At 36.6% G+C, this 14,636-nt stretch overlaps 1 protein-coding gene across 1 annotated transcript; it reads left to right on the top strand.

Annotated features, from left to right (window-relative positions):
• LOC145120234 (protein disulfide-isomerase-like) lies at positions 1–4,948 on the top strand. The gene is made up of 10 exons (XM_079056049.1): positions 1–284; positions 563–593; positions 2,217–2,504; positions 2,753–2,941; positions 3,077–3,202; positions 3,354–3,491; positions 3,616–3,732; positions 4,172–4,289; positions 4,379–4,491; positions 4,648–4,948. Exons 1-10 carry the CDS (start codon positions 79–81, stop codon positions 4,834–4,836), a joined length of 1,515 nt encoding a protein of 504 aa, XP_078912175.1. The 5' UTR covers positions 1–78; the 3' UTR covers positions 4,837–4,948.
• Positions 4,949–14,636: the final 9,688 nt, after the last annotated feature.

Below are 14,636 nucleotides of genomic sequence, written 5' to 3'. Positions count from 1 at the left end.
TCGCTATTTTTCAGTTCAACTCGATCTCGGAATATTTTACAGAGGAAGAATCTAAACAGCTACCACAACATTCCGGCAATGGCGTCATCTAGGGTTCCGATCATCGTCTTCCTATTTTCTCTTCTAACGCCGTTGTATATTGGCGGATTATCATGTGTCGCTGCCCATACTACTAAAGACTCATCATCACAATCGAAAGAGTTCGTTCTGACTCTCGATCAATCCAACTTCACCGGAACTATTAGCAGTCATGATTTTCTCGTCGTCGACTTTTATGCACCTTGGTAAGAACCTCCATAACTCCATTGTATACATATCTGATTAATTGTTTGTTTTCAGTCGGTGATTCATTGTTTGTTTTATCGTTGTTGCACCACGTACTCTCAGAGCGATCCCCATTTTCTCTGTGTATTAATCGGATTGTGGTGAGATTTATTATGATACTCTTGCATTGTTTATAAAAGATTCTTTTTTTTTTTTTTCAGTTTTTGTTGCATTGACATTGAACATAGATTAATAAAAATCACATTGTTAACATCTTGATTTGTTCATTAACACATAGGTGTGGCCACTGCAAGAAACTTGATCCAGAGGTAACTTTCAATCTTTCATCCTCAACATAAAATATATGTGGTCCCTACATGATCATCCTAAGGTAAGGAGGTCAGAATCCATAAGTCTATGCATGGTAGGACAGACTTATGTATGCATTGGATTGCATTGGACTGTGATTGGGTTTTTAAGATGTTTGTACTTCCTACATGTTGATTGTGGACCGATTTGTGAAAAATGATTTTTTCAAATGATTGTACATTGTTAGTTGGGTACATATATTCCTTATGAGCTCATGATTTCTTTAAGGGATAATGACTTAAAAGGGTAATATATTTTTTGATTTGTACACATTTGGTCATTGAGTTTTTTTTTCGTCCACATATACCCCTTCAACTTGTTAAACTGTATACATTTAGTCCCTATGACCGGCTACTCCAGGTTACCCGGTAAAAATGACTTAATAGGGTAATATATTTCTCACTTTGTACACATTTAGTCCTTAATATTTTTGTACACATTTAGTCCTTTTTTTTTTTTTTTTTTTTTTTTGCAAAAGAAGTCATTTTTTTGTACTAATTCAGTACTTATGAATGATTTTTTAGTTTTTTCTCACGAAATCATATGTGAGACATTCACTAATGAGATGTATCAGGCTTTTGATGCTTATATCCATCGCGATCTCGACTACTTGGTTGCTTAGGTCATGTGTTCTGAACGTCATAACTTCTTCATATGATCTCGAATTTTAACGATCTTTATATCCATGCGTTCGTATTTTAGTCTACTACAACTTTCATTTAGATTACTCCCATTAAAAAATAATATATTTTTACTTACGATTTTTATATCCATACGCGGTGGCGGATTTAGTATGGTCCCAGTGTTGCACCGACAACACCTGTTTTTTCTGTTCGCAGTGGAAAATTTTTCGTTTTTTTTTTTTTTTTTTTTTTTTTTTTTAATTTTACGTTTATACCTATTTTCATGTATCGACAACACCTATTTCATCTCGGCAACACCTACTATGTATTACTGTGTCTTCCCCTGTCCATACGTTTTTTATGAATGCATGTATGTATATTTTTTTTTTATAAAATCGTTAGTAAAAATATATTACATTTTAACGGGAGTAATCTTAATGAAAGTTGTAGTAGACTCAAAAAAATGAACACATTGATAAAGATCCTTAAAATCTGATATCGTATGAAGAAGTTATGATGTTCAAAATACAAGACCTAAGCCAAACCACAAGACTTATACAACCAAGCAGTCGAGATCGCATTGGACATAAGCATCAACAACCCCAAGCACCTTATCAATGATTGTCTCACGTAAGATGTCGTGAAAAAAACCTAAAGAAATCATTCATAAGTACTGAATGAGTACAAAAAAAGGACTTATTTTGAAACAAAAAAATGTTAAGGACTAAATATGTACAAAAATATTAAGGACTAAATGTGTACAAAATGAAAAATATATTACCGTATCAAGTCATTTTTCTCGGCTAACCTGGAGTAACAGGTCATAAGGACTGAATGTGTACAGTTTAACAAGTTTAAGGAGTAAATGTGGACGAAAAAAAAACTCAGTGACCAAATATGTACAAATCGAATAATATGTTACCCTTTTAAGTCATTTCCCTTTCTTTAATGATATTTCAGTTTGAAAAAGCTGCTTCTATATTGAGTAGTAACAGCCCCATGATTGCTTTAGCAAAAGTTGATGCCAATGATGAAAAGAACAAAGATTTGGCTAGTGAGTATGACATAAAAGGTTTCCCAACACTTAAAATCATTAGAGATGGAGGAAAAACTATTCAAGATTACAAAGGACCAAGAGACGCAGAAGGAATAGTTTCTTACTTGAAAAAACAAGCCGGACCCGCTTCTGTTGAAATAACATCTACAGAAGAGGGCAATGCTCTTGTTGATGGAGATAAAATCGTTATCGTAAGTCCTATTTCTTTTCTTTTCTTCTTATTAAATGTTTGCATGGATAAATTACTGTCTAAATTAATATTTTTTTAAATCCATTTGAGAAATAATTTTATACTTTGGTAAACCTAAGGAAAAAAATAAATAAGTTAAAATATAAAGAGAAAGCCTCATTTTCCTGACATTCTCAGTTAAGTCGTTCTTTTGCATAAACTGATTATTATTTTTTGTGCTATGAGTAATGTGTTTGTTTGTTCTCCTAGGTTGGAGTGTTCCCTGAATTTGCCAGAGAAAAGTTCACGGTATTTTTGACTTTAGCTGAAAGTTTGCGTTCGGATTATGAATTTGCTCATACATTAGATGCAAAACTTTTACCACGAGGTGATTCGTCTGTATCGGGGCCCATTGTCCGTTTATTCAAGCCATTTGATGAACTTGTAGTAGATTTTGAGGTAATCTTTTAATGTGTTTATTCCTGTCTATTACAAACGTGACACAACAAAATATATTGTATTGTGTTTGGCATGTTCTGTGAACTGAGATTGAGACTGATGTCAATGAGACAAAAATTGTATTTTAATCTGCAGAATTTTAATTTGGATGCATTAGAGAAGTTCATTGAGGAAGCAACCATTCCTACTGTAACCGTCTTTAATCACGATCCAAAGAATCACCCTTTTGTCATCAAATTCTTTAACACTCCCAATGCAAAGGTGAAAAATTAATTGATATGTACTTTTTTTTTTTATCTATATATTTAAGCGGACCCACAAAATATTTTATGTTGGGGACAAAATATCAAGTGGGCAAATTACCAAAAAAAGAAAAAAAAAGTTTTGTATTGAGATATTGTGGAATTGGTAGGCTATGCTTTTTGTGAACTTTAGTAGCAAGCCTTTTGGTGCTTTTGAATCCAAATATCAAGACATTGCTAATGAGCACAAGGGAAAGGGAATATGTTTTCTAATTGGAGATGTTGAAGCTAGTCAAGGTGCTTTCCAGGTTAGTATCTCTTACTCACTACTAAAAAAGTAGGAAATAGTGACGGATTCAATTCCGTCACTAAAAAACGATTTGAAATAATATGTTGTTAATTCCTATTTTTCTTAATGGTTTTGATCAACAGTTTTTTGGAATTAAGGAAGACCATGTTCCTGTGATGGTTATAAATGATGATAAAGAGAAGTATGTGAAACCAAACGTAGAGCCTCATCACCTAGAATCATGGTTGAAGGAGTACAAGGTGATTGATTCATTTCAATAATTGGGGAAGGAATTAAATGTCTTTGGAATGAAAAAATGTTGTTTGTTTTTTCTGAAGGAATGAAATGAATTTTTAATATAACCTATTTCTATCTATGTAATTTTTAAGGACACAAACTTCATAAATTTCATAATTTTAATTAAATTACAGTTTTATTTTTTAAAAATAACTAAAAGAATATTTTATTACAATCTTATTTCGCTTTTAATTAGATAAGGTATAGCATAGAGTTAAAACTATATGTTGCATTTGCATATAATTTAAAAAATTCATACTACAATCTATTTCATTCCTACAAACCAACCAAACATGGTAATGGAATGTAATTGATCATTCCATTCCCTTGCTAATTCCACTCATCCATTTCGTTCATCGTCATTCCATTCCATCCAACCAAACAGATACAATAAAATTGCAGGATGGAAAAGTTACACCATATGTAAAATCTGAGCCTGTACCCGAGGTTAATAATCAGCCAGTTAAGGTGGTTGTTGCTGACAATTTCAATGACATTGTTTTCAAATCAGGCAAAAACGGTATGCAAAACGTCACTTCATTACTTAAATTACTCTTGTTTTATTATTAGTTTATTACCATTGCTAATAAATTCTTTAGTTAATTACAGTTTTGTTGGAGTTTTATGCCCCATGGTGTGGACACTGCAAAAAGTTGGCTCCAATTTTGGATAAAATTGCTGCTTCATTTGCAAATGATGCGGATGTTATCATTGCCAAGATTGTAAGATCTTTTAAATCAAGCTTCTATTGAATTTTACAATGAAATTTTTAATACTAAGTTAATTATATATACAAAAAGTTATCTTACAAAGACTGTATCGATCACTTTATGTGAAGATGAATCATGAATGAGGTATTTATATGTACTTTTTTATAGGATGCAACTGCAAATGATATTGTGCATGAAGGGTTTGATGTTAAGGGTTACCCTACATTGTACTTCAAGTCAGCAAGTGGAAAATTGTTGCAATATAGTGGAAAGAGAAGCAAGGATAAGATTACTAGTTTTATTAAGAAGAATAAGGAAAAAACAAGCCAACAGAGTTCTATAAAGGAGGAACTGTAGTCAAGGTATTTAATGTTCACATTTCCACTTTAAAGGTTTTTTTTGTTTGTTAGGTAGTTAGGATGTATAGATTGATGGAACAAAGTCTTGTACTGCATTTGGTATGCATTAGATTAGGACTGATGTTGATTGGATAAAAACTGCAAGGTTTTGTCCCAATGAAAAACATGATGTTAACATGAATTGTTTATTTTATTTAAACTCGAAATTTTAATGATATATTTAGTGTGCATTTCATTTTATTTTAAGTTTAATTTTAAATTTTAAAAACAACTCGCAAAATTTTCAAAATTGACTTGATTCAAGTTGAGTAGAGCTCAAGCTACTTGAGAGTATAGGAGAGCTTTTGAGATACTCGAAACCGACTTGAAAAATATTCGAAATTGAATTGAATCAAGTCGATTAGATCTCGAGCCATTTGAGAATTTTATTGATTAGAGCTAGAGCATTAAAATGATTGGCTTGTGAAACTTGAGAGTTTAATTCAACCTTAGTCGAAGTTACATTTTATCCTTTGTTTTGTTTATATTTACATAATTATTGTTAGTCAAAGTTGCATTTTTTAGCCTTGGGTTTTATTGTAGTTTTTGTTTAAACGAGTTAAAAATGTAATTGTACTTGAATTTCAGATTTTGCTTTAATGATTTTTGATGAAATTGTAATTCTGTTGCAATTTTAATGTAAATTTTTCAACGCATAATTGATCCATGCTCAAAATTGCCTTTTACTCCAACAAGCTTAAGTTGGCACTATATCGATTCAACTCAGTTTGGTTTTTGATCCACACTGACCTTCGATGATTAAGAATAAGGATGGAAAAGATGACCGAAAAGGGGATGAATTTTTAGTAATTGTATGTCTTTTCCCTTTCCGACAACAATAATAATTGTAGAAAAAACGATAGTAATTAATATTAATACTAATAAGTATAAAATAAAACAAAAATTAATCAAACATGTCCAGTGAAGCCATGTGGATGCCCACTCACACGTGTCAGATGACATGCGGATAATATTAAGACTTAGACCATCCACATCAGTGCAAGATTATTGATCTTTCAATTGTGCTACATCAACTTTTATAATTATCACTCACATCGGTATAATATCAATCATCTTTCAAAATGGACCCCACTTATACATCGACTAATTTATAATTTTAATATATATATATATATATATATATATATATATATATATATATATATATATATATATAGAGAGAGAGAGAGAGAGAGAGAGAGAGCTAGGTTTAAATGTTTCTAGCAACTATTGTGTGCATGAATGCACCAATAGGAATTTAGGAAAAAATAAATCATTAAATAAATTATTTAAGGGTATTATAGTAATCTTTGCATAGTTAATTATGGTAGATCAACAACAATTCCTTATATCACGCAAGAAGCAAAGATAAATTTAGAACATTAGCCCTAAATCAAACTCACCGTCGTTCCGCTTCTGCTTCTTCTTCTACGCGTGTGGTCTCAATGATTTTTATCTGTTCAATCTTCAACAACAACAATATCAACAAGATCAGTAGTCATTGTTAGAACAAAGTTCTATTAGGATCGATAGATTCTATGCAGGCAAACAATTAAGAACGTAATTATGAACACAATAATGGCTTTAAATATGTCGTATGATTAAAACTTCAACACCTCAGAAGAGATCGATTAAGAACTTCGACTGTAGAGTTGTTTAGGGTTACAGAACAATAATCAATAATAATCAAGAACATTAACCTCTCTAATGCATACATGCATGCATTATTTATAGTATAACCCTACTAGATAATCACGGATGGACAGGCCCAATCCGGATACAAAACACAAGCCCATGACGCAACACAATAAGACCCAACAATCTCCCCCTTTTCGTCAATGGAGTCGAAAGCTCACTTTGGTTGAGCTGCAGAAGACTTCTTGATTGTCTTAAACACCTTCGGTATGATGGCCAATAGATGATGACGAAACGTTATGTACCACCGAAGCATGTCTGTGAAGTTCTTCTTGTCTGCTTCTGAGTTCTGCTTGCACCGATGAATAATATTGATAATATGCTCCAAGCAGTCTGTTGAGAACAGATGTTTATCAACAAGAGCGAATAGAAATTTATTGGCTTCGCCTCTTGTAAACATCACAGTTAGATGTGTAGAATCGATTTGGCCCATCTTCATTTTGTTCACGTCGCCTGGTTTCAGTGTTGGATTGACAGTCGGTTTCTTGTTCATCACTTTCGCTATCTCCTGATCCATAACAGCAACCTCATGGATGTAAGAGGCCAACATCCTCTTCAAATGATCCAGTATCGGCTCATATTCTTTCGGATTGGTGAGCAGAATGTTAAACAATAGGATCCAGTCATGAGGATTCAAATTCGGAAGGTCTGCCAGGGATATAATCGACACCGAGTTTGCTGATCCTCGTGTGATTTTGAAATTAATATGTATGAACTTCCCAACAGGCGAAGGCTTGAGTACCTTGACAGTAACAATCTTCTATGCGCTCCATGTCAAGTACTGTGGTTGACCATACTTCAGATAAAAGTCGATAAGCTCACGATCAACTTTTGGATGAGGGAAAGGAACTTCAACAGTCGAGTCAAAACAATGAAATGTGAATGCCTTTCGTGTTATTGGCATGTCGAACTGTGAGTCCTTAGAATTGTCACAATCAAACGAAACGACAGGTTCCAGCCAGTAAACGCTAGGAAACTCTATTGCCTCATTGATAAGTGTATCTTTTGTCCAAAGGGGAAACAAGGCCTTCTTGCAGTTTAAGGCTTCTTCTTCTTCCTTGTTCCTCCTTTCCCTTTCCTCAGCCTCCCTCGCAACCCTCAAGGTCTCATCCAACTCTCTGTCCCTCTTCTTTCGTTTAAGGGCCTCAACAATAGTCTCTTCTTCTTCGTCATCACTGTCATCATCAATCCCCTTCTTTTTAGCTTGAGAACCAGAACCCGAAGCTTCATTACCCTTCGGTTCGGTTATAACTTTGACTTTCGGTTGAGCAGATTCAGTTTCGGTTTTTACAGTAACCTTCGGTTGAGCACCTTCTCCCCCTTGTTTTGGAGGTATGAATCGCTCCGAAACACCCTTCATCTCGTGTAATAATGCAAGGGCAAGAAGAAGTTTTGAAATTAGATGATTCCTTATAGTCAAAGTAAGAATAGGATCATGAGCACCAAGGAGGTTGGTCAGCATATCCTTGACATCCCCAGCACAGCTACGAAAGACAGCTCTCTCCGTCTTCAACAAAGAAATTTCCTTTTCAGCTTGAGCAAGGTGCACCTTCTGAACTTCAATTGTTGAGGCTTGGCATGCAAGATCTTCCTTTAGAGCACTTTCCTTTGCTAAATCAGCATGAAGAGATTCAAGCTGAGAATTCACAGAACTGATAAGTGAAGTGTTCTCTTCTTGTATTGAAGAACGAACAGCCTCAAACTTTGTTTGCTCTTCTTGAAGGGACTTGGATAAGGAATCCACATAGGCATTCACCTTAGCTGTATTGGTGTCAGCATGCCCTTTGAGTGACTCAAGAAAGATCTGAGTATTGTGAACAATTTCTGCAACGTCAGTAGTGACCTTCTGGCAAGAAGAAGTAGACACGTTAACAGCCTTTGTGGATTTGTCAATTGACTCAGTATATTGCTCAAGAGTAGTATCCAGGAAAGCCTTGAGCACTACATCATTGTAGGACTTGTTGGCATCAAGCAATTTATCAAGTTTCTCATCAATGCTATGCAATTGTTGGCGTGTGACTGGAGCTTCATCATCATCATCTGTAGGAAGCCTATATGGACTGTAGTAGGTCGAATCAAACTCATCATTAGCACCACCGAGAGTGGCACCGGAATCAGTTGAAGGGGAAGGTGAAAGTGGTTTGGAAGTAACTAGAGGTTCAGTTTCAGTAGTCGCCCCCGTATCAGATACGTTGACTCTTACTATCGGTTCTGGGATTGTAGTGGAAGTTGATTGGGAAATAATAGGAGGTGGTAAGGGAGTTGTAGAAATAGGAATGGAAGTAACTGGTGGTGGTGGTGGTATAGAAGCTGTTGTTTGAGATGTGATAGGTGGGGGTTCAGGAGCAACCGAAATAGGAACTGTCTGTTTCGGTGATGGAGGTGGTGTTGGAAGTTTGTTATGAAGAGATTCGGTTGAAGTGGGAGATTGGGGAGGAGTGTTACCTCTCGGTGATTCATGATGAATTTCCTCTTCTTCATCCTCTTCATCGTTTTCTGAACTGGAAGGAGAGGGACTCTTGGCTTTCTTCGCCATCTTCTGAATCTTCTTTGGCTTAGAAGAATCCCCTTTCTCAGACTTTCGCTTCCTTGACTTGGCATACTTAGACTTATCATCCTCGGTTGTCCCTTTCTTGGTAGTAGCCCTTTTTCCTCGGTTGCCAGGCTTCTCCACAGCGTCCAAGGCAGTCTGCTATTCAGGAGATAAGACTCTCAGTTCCTTGGGAGGAATCTGGCGATAATCAGCCATGACCGTACTCTCGGCGGTGACACATTTGTACATTGTCTCTGGTATAGAGCCATTGTGAGGGAACTTGGTAGGATCAGAAATGATGATTTTCTTGGTGTGAAACGTAGCCACAGACGCGACTAGGGCATCCTCCATTACCGGAATCTGCAAAGTATCAATCGCCCTTCGTGTAATGAGAGTCCAGAATCGACCACACGAAATTTCAGAGTGCCTCGTTGAAGTGTTGAGGCTTTGCACCACTTGTGACCAGATAATCGACCCATAGTCGAGATTGAGACCATTATAAAGACCGTAGATGTAATGCCCGTGTTTCTAGGCTAGGCATTTATATTAACATTATAGTCTAGGTTAACCTTTGTAACTCATTTTGAAGAAATGAAAAGGAATTATGTGAATATTATGTGAATTATGTGTTTTATGCTTAATTATTAGGGCTTAATTAATTAAGAATAAAAATGAGCGTCAAAAATTAAATTTTAGATAAAGCCGATATCTATTAAGAAACTTGTAGTGGCCGTGACAAGGATTACGGATATATAAAGAATGCCGAAATCCGAGTTATAACGAAGAAGTTATGATCTGTCGAAGTTTCGCGACAAACCGGGACGGGGTCGAATGTCGTAAAAAGTGAGTTTTCGATAAACTACTTTTTGGCCTTAGTGATCTAAACAAAACTTGTAGTGTTCGTGAAACCGAGAGTAGGTATAAAAAGAACGCCCAAATCTGACTTCGTATGAGGAAGTTATGATTTTTCGAAGTTTCAGCTTAGCAGTAGACAGCTAAAAACTCGAATTTTAGATCGAGTGATTTTTAGCCGACATGACCTAAACGAGAATCGAAGGTCTCGTTATTAGTAGCACAACGGTAAAAAGTCTGACGAAAACGGACGTCGGATGAAGAAGTTATGAATTTTTAACGGATTTCCTGTCCCGGTCTGTTAAAAATAATAATATAAAAATTAAAGTCAAAATTAGCCGACGAAGTCTAAACGAAAGTTGTAGAGCGTAATTTTACCTACGCGTTCATATAAAGAACGTCAAAAACGGAGCTCGTATGCGAAAGTTATGGATTTTAGAAGTTTTTGCACAAAAACCGAGAAAATTCGCATATTCACGAGTTGCCACGTCACCCTCGCCTCGCATGTGCCACGTGTCCGAAATGGTGAGTCATGCGAAGCCACGTTTCGGATTTTGATTTGACCGAAGGGAGGCCCAATCTGAACCTCGCACGCCTTACTCCGAGCCTCGCACATGGACTGCGAGTCCGCGGTCCAATCAACAACTGCCACCGAGGCCTTCGCATGTGTAGCCTCGTGCGAGCCATCCCCCCCTGCGAGCTTCGGATCTGCGATGCGTGGTTCTTTCTCAGCCGTCGGATCAAGACTTCGGACTCCTATAAATAGAAGCCTCCTGCGAGCCTTCTCGGATACTTTTGGGATTTCACCACTTTTCATCCCTTTCTTCATATTTTCTTCATATTAACATCCCCCGAAGCCCCGGTATCGATTATAAGCCCCGGAATACGCCACGAAGAGCCCGTAAAGCCCGGAAAATTTATCTTTTCGGTTTCGAAGGCCGACTTTTGCAGAGCCCGGTTTCTCAATAAAACTCCCGGTTTTATTAGAAACGAACGTTTTAGGAAACGAATTGCTGCCCGATTATCATCAAAACAAGAGAGTGTATAGTCACTTTCATTTTACACATAGATATGAAGTATTTACCTTATAATACGTGCTATGTGTAAATATATTATTTGTTTATTTGAGGTGACTGTTGAGTTGATGTTTTATACAAGTTTTAAACTGTATAAGTATTTTTATCTACAAATATGTTGGGTAGAACATGGGTAGATAGTGATGTGTGATAAAATAAAAGTGATGAGAGACCTCGTTGTGATTTGAGATTCAGTCATCTAGCGGAGTTTGGATGACGACCACGGACTTTCTAGACAGTCCAGTGGGAAACATTAGCAGGTCCGCAACCTGTAGGTGTTAATGAACTTGGGTGTTTGTTCGCTGTACTCCATCCCCCTCATGGTTGCCTTTAGGACATGTATGGCTGAGGAAACCCCTTAGCAGTAGTGTCCATCCCGATGATATTCTTTAGGCTAAGTCCCTTGTGAAAAGTGTTTAGGGACGTAAAGTGAGGATAACGGGAACGGGTAATCAGGGTTATTGTTGATTGGTGAACTTAATAAGTTTATTATTACTGTGGGTTGAAAACCCTATATGCTCACTAGGCTCCCAAGCCTGACCCACTCAGATTTTTTTTATGATTACAGGTAGTGGACCCCGAGCTTAGTCGGAGGATGACGTGAGATTCTTGGATTATAGGCCAGTAGTTGTAAATAACTGTAGTAAGGCTTATAATGTCTTGTTTATGCTTTTGATCTGTATAGGAACATGACATCCCGAGGTTTTGATATATATGAAAAATATATACCTTCTTAATGAAGGGTTTTGATAAACTTTTATCATATGTTGTTTGGGGACCAATTCCGCAACATCTTTTGAAAAGATTTCTCTGATTTTATTTTAAAAAGCATAAATTAAATCGGTCTTTTCTGGCCGAGAAATTAGGGGATGTCACAGTAGAGAAGGGTCAGAAAACCCTTACTGGTACCATCAGACCCACCACTCCGTTCTGCCAAACTCTTGATGAGAAGAGTAAGTAATCCATTCCATTGGGGCGGTAAGCATGACTTCTTAACCTTCGTAACCGTGGTTAGCACATCAGTGTAGCCCATCTCGTAGAGCATCGAGAATAGTTGAGTAGTGGTAATGAAGTCCGGTGAGATCACAGATGAATCCACAGCAAGTTGTAACAGTGAACAAAATCTCCCTTTTGAAATCGAAGCCTTGTGAGAGAAGATTTGGAAGTAGATCCTCTCCTTGTTCTTATCATATGAAGCGGTAGTGTAGACTTGCGATAGGAGTGACATTGGGACGGATTCCACCTGTGTTAGGGCTAGAACCAAAGGTGAATACTTTAAACACTCAACCACTTGTAGCATATACGAATCGTACAGAAATGGGTTGAGTTCAATGATCATGTTCTGATTTGGCTTGATCGAGAGCAATGTGGACGAAGCAGTTTGATCGTGAGCCGATGAAGAAGTCACCATTGTTGATTGAAGGAAGAAGATGAACAGTTGTAAATCGTCGTGTATATAGAGAGAGTTTGTTGCAGGTAAAAGAGACAAATGTAATTAGAAACCCTGTTTATACCATTGCCAGGAGAGAGAACGAATCGTCATGATAATGATGAGGTCACTGAAACGTCACCTGAAAAAGCGCGATGTGACAGGGTGGTTTCTCCCAGGTATACGCCAGCACCCGTGGGTTTAGGGACCATTCAAATTCACGCGCCCAAAAGCTTATCCTCAATTCGTCGTTTGAAATTCAGCTTCGCTCCAAAATATAGGATAACCCCTGTTGCTCCAAAAGATAAACAAAAATTGAACCAACCGTAACCAGAATGTTGGAAAATAAAAATTTTCGTGCAATAGTGTGACAAAAGATAAAGAAATAAAGCAAAATGTGTATTGGATGTGAGTGATGTCTACTAGAAGACATAAAGCAGATGATTCCGGGCAAGAATCGCTTCCTTCAAAGTCAAGAGAGACTTGAAGTGCTTGAGTGGTTTCCCGAGAAATAACGATCAAGTGTTTGTAGAAAAACATTGAAAGGCTTCTTTTAATTTATAGGCTAAGGGTAGCTTATCTTCAACTGAACATCGATTCTTAACATAAAACCGAACATTGGAAGAAGTACTTGTGAGACCGATGTGGTCTGTTGAACAAGTAGGTTGGATATAATATATAGTGACTAAACAAATGATGGAAATCTCAAAAACAAAAACAAACTGGATCTTTTTGGGAAGAAAAGCCTTGGTGTTAGACAATTTCATAAAAGACCACTCAAAAATAAAAATGAGATTTCATTAGATAACCAGTAAGATCTTGAATATAATAATTCATCGTCAATTCATTGTTGGTGTTGGATTGTGGGTTTCACTCAGCACGTGGTGTACTTCTCTAAGATCACAAACACATATTTTATGCAACCATAAACCTCAGTGGTAAAGACCGAGAGTCTCAAGGGTTACAATGGTGAACCGAAAGTTGATGGAGAATATAAGGAGGGTGGTTAAAGAACCGAAAGTACCTCTGCTAAAGAAATGACAAAGCAGAAAAACTCTTAACTCATTTGAGAAGAGTAAGGTAGCTCTTGACTTGAGTTGATTTTAACAGCCTGATTGGGAAGAAACGATAGGTATAGATCGAATCATTAAGGTCTTGCTCTTAGTCGTAGAGGCTTCGGTCAACATGCAGCAGCATGCTTCTAGGGACTCTTAACTAGTTCATATGGAAATAATCGTACCTGCCTTAGCTCCAAATTCTATTGTACTGGTACACTTGGGACCTAATTAAAAGAACAAGCAAACAAACACACCACACAAACAAAACAAACAAACAAACCACACAAAAAAATAATAATGTTAAAAATATTTGAAGTTTTGAGATTTTCTGAAAAAATAAAAACAGAAAGAGAAAATATTTTTGGAATTTTTGAAGTTTTTCTGAAAAGTAATAAAAATAGAAAAAGAAAAATAAAGTAGCACAAAGCACTTTAAAAAAAATAAGAAAAAATAGAGTTAAAAGTATAAACAATATGTACAACCGAAACCTTATCTTAAAAAAAAATGAAGCGAAATAAGCCGAGCGTTCGGTTCATTTCGGTTCCCGAAAAATCCGGAGCCGAAATAGACCGAGCGTTCGCTCTATTTCGCTTGTCTAATTTTTAGTGAGAGATTTGAGGATTCGGTACCGACTCTGCTTCCATCATTCCCAGGCCTTGTAAAATTTTATTGAAGCTTGCTTCAGGTAAAGCTTTAGTGAATATGTCAGCCAGTTGATCAGAGGACCGAACGAAATGTACTTCCACGTTCCCATCTTCTACATGGTCCTTGATGAAATGATATCTAAGTGCAATATGCTTAGTCTTTGAGTGTTGCACTAGATTGTGACATATTCTTATTGCACTTTCTGAGTCACAATAGAGAGGAATCTTCTTCATACTCAGCCCATAATCTCTTAGTTGACTTTGAATCCATATTACTTGAGAAGTACAGGATGCTGCAACTATATACTCAGCTTCGGCTGTTGAAAGTGACACACAAGTTTGCTTCTTGGACTGCCAGCTAACAAGTTTACCATCAAGGAATTGGCATCCACCTATAGTGCTCTTTCGGTCCAGACCACATCCTCCAAGATCAGCATCAGAAAAAGCTTGAATGAAGAATCCAGATCTAGCA

This window comes from Lactuca virosa, chromosome 6 (assembly GCF_052849685.1).
Source record: "Lactuca virosa cultivar CGN04683 chromosome 6, Lactuca_virosa_CGN04683_v6, whole genome shotgun sequence".
Taxonomy (NCBI): Eukaryota; Viridiplantae; Streptophyta; class Magnoliopsida; order Asterales; family Asteraceae; genus Lactuca; species Lactuca virosa.
Note: the sequence above shows the minus strand (reverse complement) of the source record. Positions and strands in the feature narration are given on the sequence as shown.